The sequence below is a fragment of the Nestor notabilis genome, unplaced genomic scaffold (genome assembly GCF_000696875.1).
Source record: "Nestor notabilis isolate BGI_N333 unplaced genomic scaffold, ASM69687v1 scaffold33685, whole genome shotgun sequence".
In the NCBI taxonomy this organism is placed as follows: domain Eukaryota; kingdom Metazoa; phylum Chordata; class Aves; order Psittaciformes; family Psittacidae; genus Nestor; species Nestor notabilis.
Window position 1 is genome coordinate 1 of NW_009931220.1, and position 2007 is coordinate 2007.

Consider the following 2007-nt stretch of genomic DNA (forward strand, 5'->3'; position numbering starts at 1 on the left):
CCTTGTGGAAGGCCTTCGGGCCTCATACCGCGCTGTAAATGTTTAATTTACCCACAGCTCTGTTGTGTGGATGTTGGAGCTGTGCTACCTGGCGGTGCGGTTTAGCAGAAGGTATTCAGGCTGCTACCGGTGTGTTGGCAGTTGGGTTTATGTCTGTGTTACTTTTTAGCACCACTAGTATCCTTAACTGCAGGATTGATTCCAGTGCAGGAATTCTGTCTTGGCTTTGAGGTGGTTCTTATAATTTAGCCTACCCTGTACTTCAGATTCCATGGAGTGTTTTCTCTGTTCCAAATAGGATAAAATAGATCCTCTTTTCCAGTCCATGTTTTGAATTCTGCTAAAGGGTTCACGGAAGTGCAAAGCTGAGCCACCACCTCCGTTAAAATCAATCAGGTGTACAAGTTTCTGTATTTAGGAAGATCTTAATGAAATGCTTAACCATGTGGTAATAACTCATTCTAGATGATATATAGAATTGCTGAATTCTAATAAATTTTATAACTATTTGAGAATGGTTTACTGAACAGCAGAGGGCCGCATAAGATACAAGAGCAAGCGGTGTTTGTTGGAGTTGTTCCCTAACTATTCTGAGTAAAGTGGTTACCTAAGTGGATAAAATACTTTCAGGTTTGTTCTGTTATTGAACTGATAGTTATAAACCCCAAAAACTAAACCAGCAATGTCCTTTCTTCTCTATAAGAGATTTATTAAAGTGGATACTCAAAACGTGCAACTGGTACAAAGGTGTGTGATTGTATCCAGTTCTTTCACATGCATTAAGTACTATTAAGTGCTATTAATTCATCTCAAGAGATAGTCACCACTATTGTGAGTTTCTGGAGATTATATATCTATAAAACATGAGCTCTTTTTTTTCTCGGCCTAGTTGTTTTGAAAGAACTACTAGTATGGAAAATGATGAGAGCAGTTACAGTGAGGGAGAAGAGCAAAAACCTTCTCTACCGTTTTTGGAAGAGGAAGAAAAAGAAGACAAAGCTGGTCAGCTCTCTAATATGGAAGAATGCTGGGAAGGTGAAAACAAGAAATCATTTTGCTAGCTCACCAAATAAAAAATCTATTTTAATATTTTAAGAACCTGTTTTAATATTTTGTTAGAATCCAAGCTTGAAGAAGAGTTGACTGGTGGTGGCAAGATGGGAAACAAGGACACCTCTGAACAAGTTGGAGACAAAGCCAGTTCTAGCATGTAAATAACTTGTTACCACTTCTAACAGGACTTCCTTTATAGTGTTAACTTACCTTTTCAAGAGAAGGTTTGGTTAATTCAGCTACCCAGCCAGCTCTTTGCAATGATGCATGGTGTTGGGTTTGTATTCCTCTGTGCTTTTTTAAAACATCAGGAGCTGCTGGAAAAAGAGAAGCTTGTCTGCTGAAGAATACCAGTGCTGGATTGTCATTTTTATTAATTTTTTGCAGTTGTACAAAGAGTCTTGTACCACTGTGTAAAGTCAATTACCACAGAATTGGTACGATGATAGATTAGCACTACATTGATTTTTGTAAGTATGTCCTGGGTTCAGCTGCAGCAGTCATTTTTTCTCCTCCTTAGTAGCTGGTGCAGTGCTGTGTTTTTGACTTTCAGCCTGGGAACAACGCTGATAACACTGATGTTTTTAGCTGTTGCTAAGTAGTGTTTACTCTGACCAAGGACTTTCTCAGTCTCATGCTCTGCCAGGGAGGAGGGGAAGCTGTGAGGAAGCAGAGAACAGGATACTTGACCAAAATTGGGGTACTCCATACCACAGCACGTCATGCCCAGTCTATATAAACCGGGGGGAGTTACCCGAAAGGCCCAGATCGCTGCTCGGGTTGGGCTAGGTATTGGTGGCGGGTGGTGAGCAATGGTATTCTCTCCCCTTGTTATTTCCCTTATCATTATTATTATTGGTGGTAGCAGTAGAGGTTTGTATTATACCTTAGTTACTGGACTCTTCTTATCTCAACTCGTGGGAGTTACATTCTTTTGATTCTCCTCCCCACCCC

At 40.3% G+C, this 2007-nt stretch overlaps 1 protein-coding gene across 1 annotated transcript in view; it reads left to right on the top strand.

Moving 5' to 3' along the window:
• Positions 1–889: 889 nt before the first annotated feature.
• CFAP74 (cilia and flagella associated protein 74) overlaps positions 890–2007 on the top strand; it is a gene marked incomplete at its 5' end in the record, with an annotated part of 37496 nt that continues 36378 nt past the window's right edge. Inside the window, 2 exons of the mRNA XM_010015777.1 lie at positions 890–1035; positions 1120–1210. Coding sequence (XP_010014079.1) covers positions 890–1035; positions 1120–1210 — 237 coding nt within the window. The remainder of the gene's footprint in view (positions 1036–1119; positions 1211–2007) is intronic.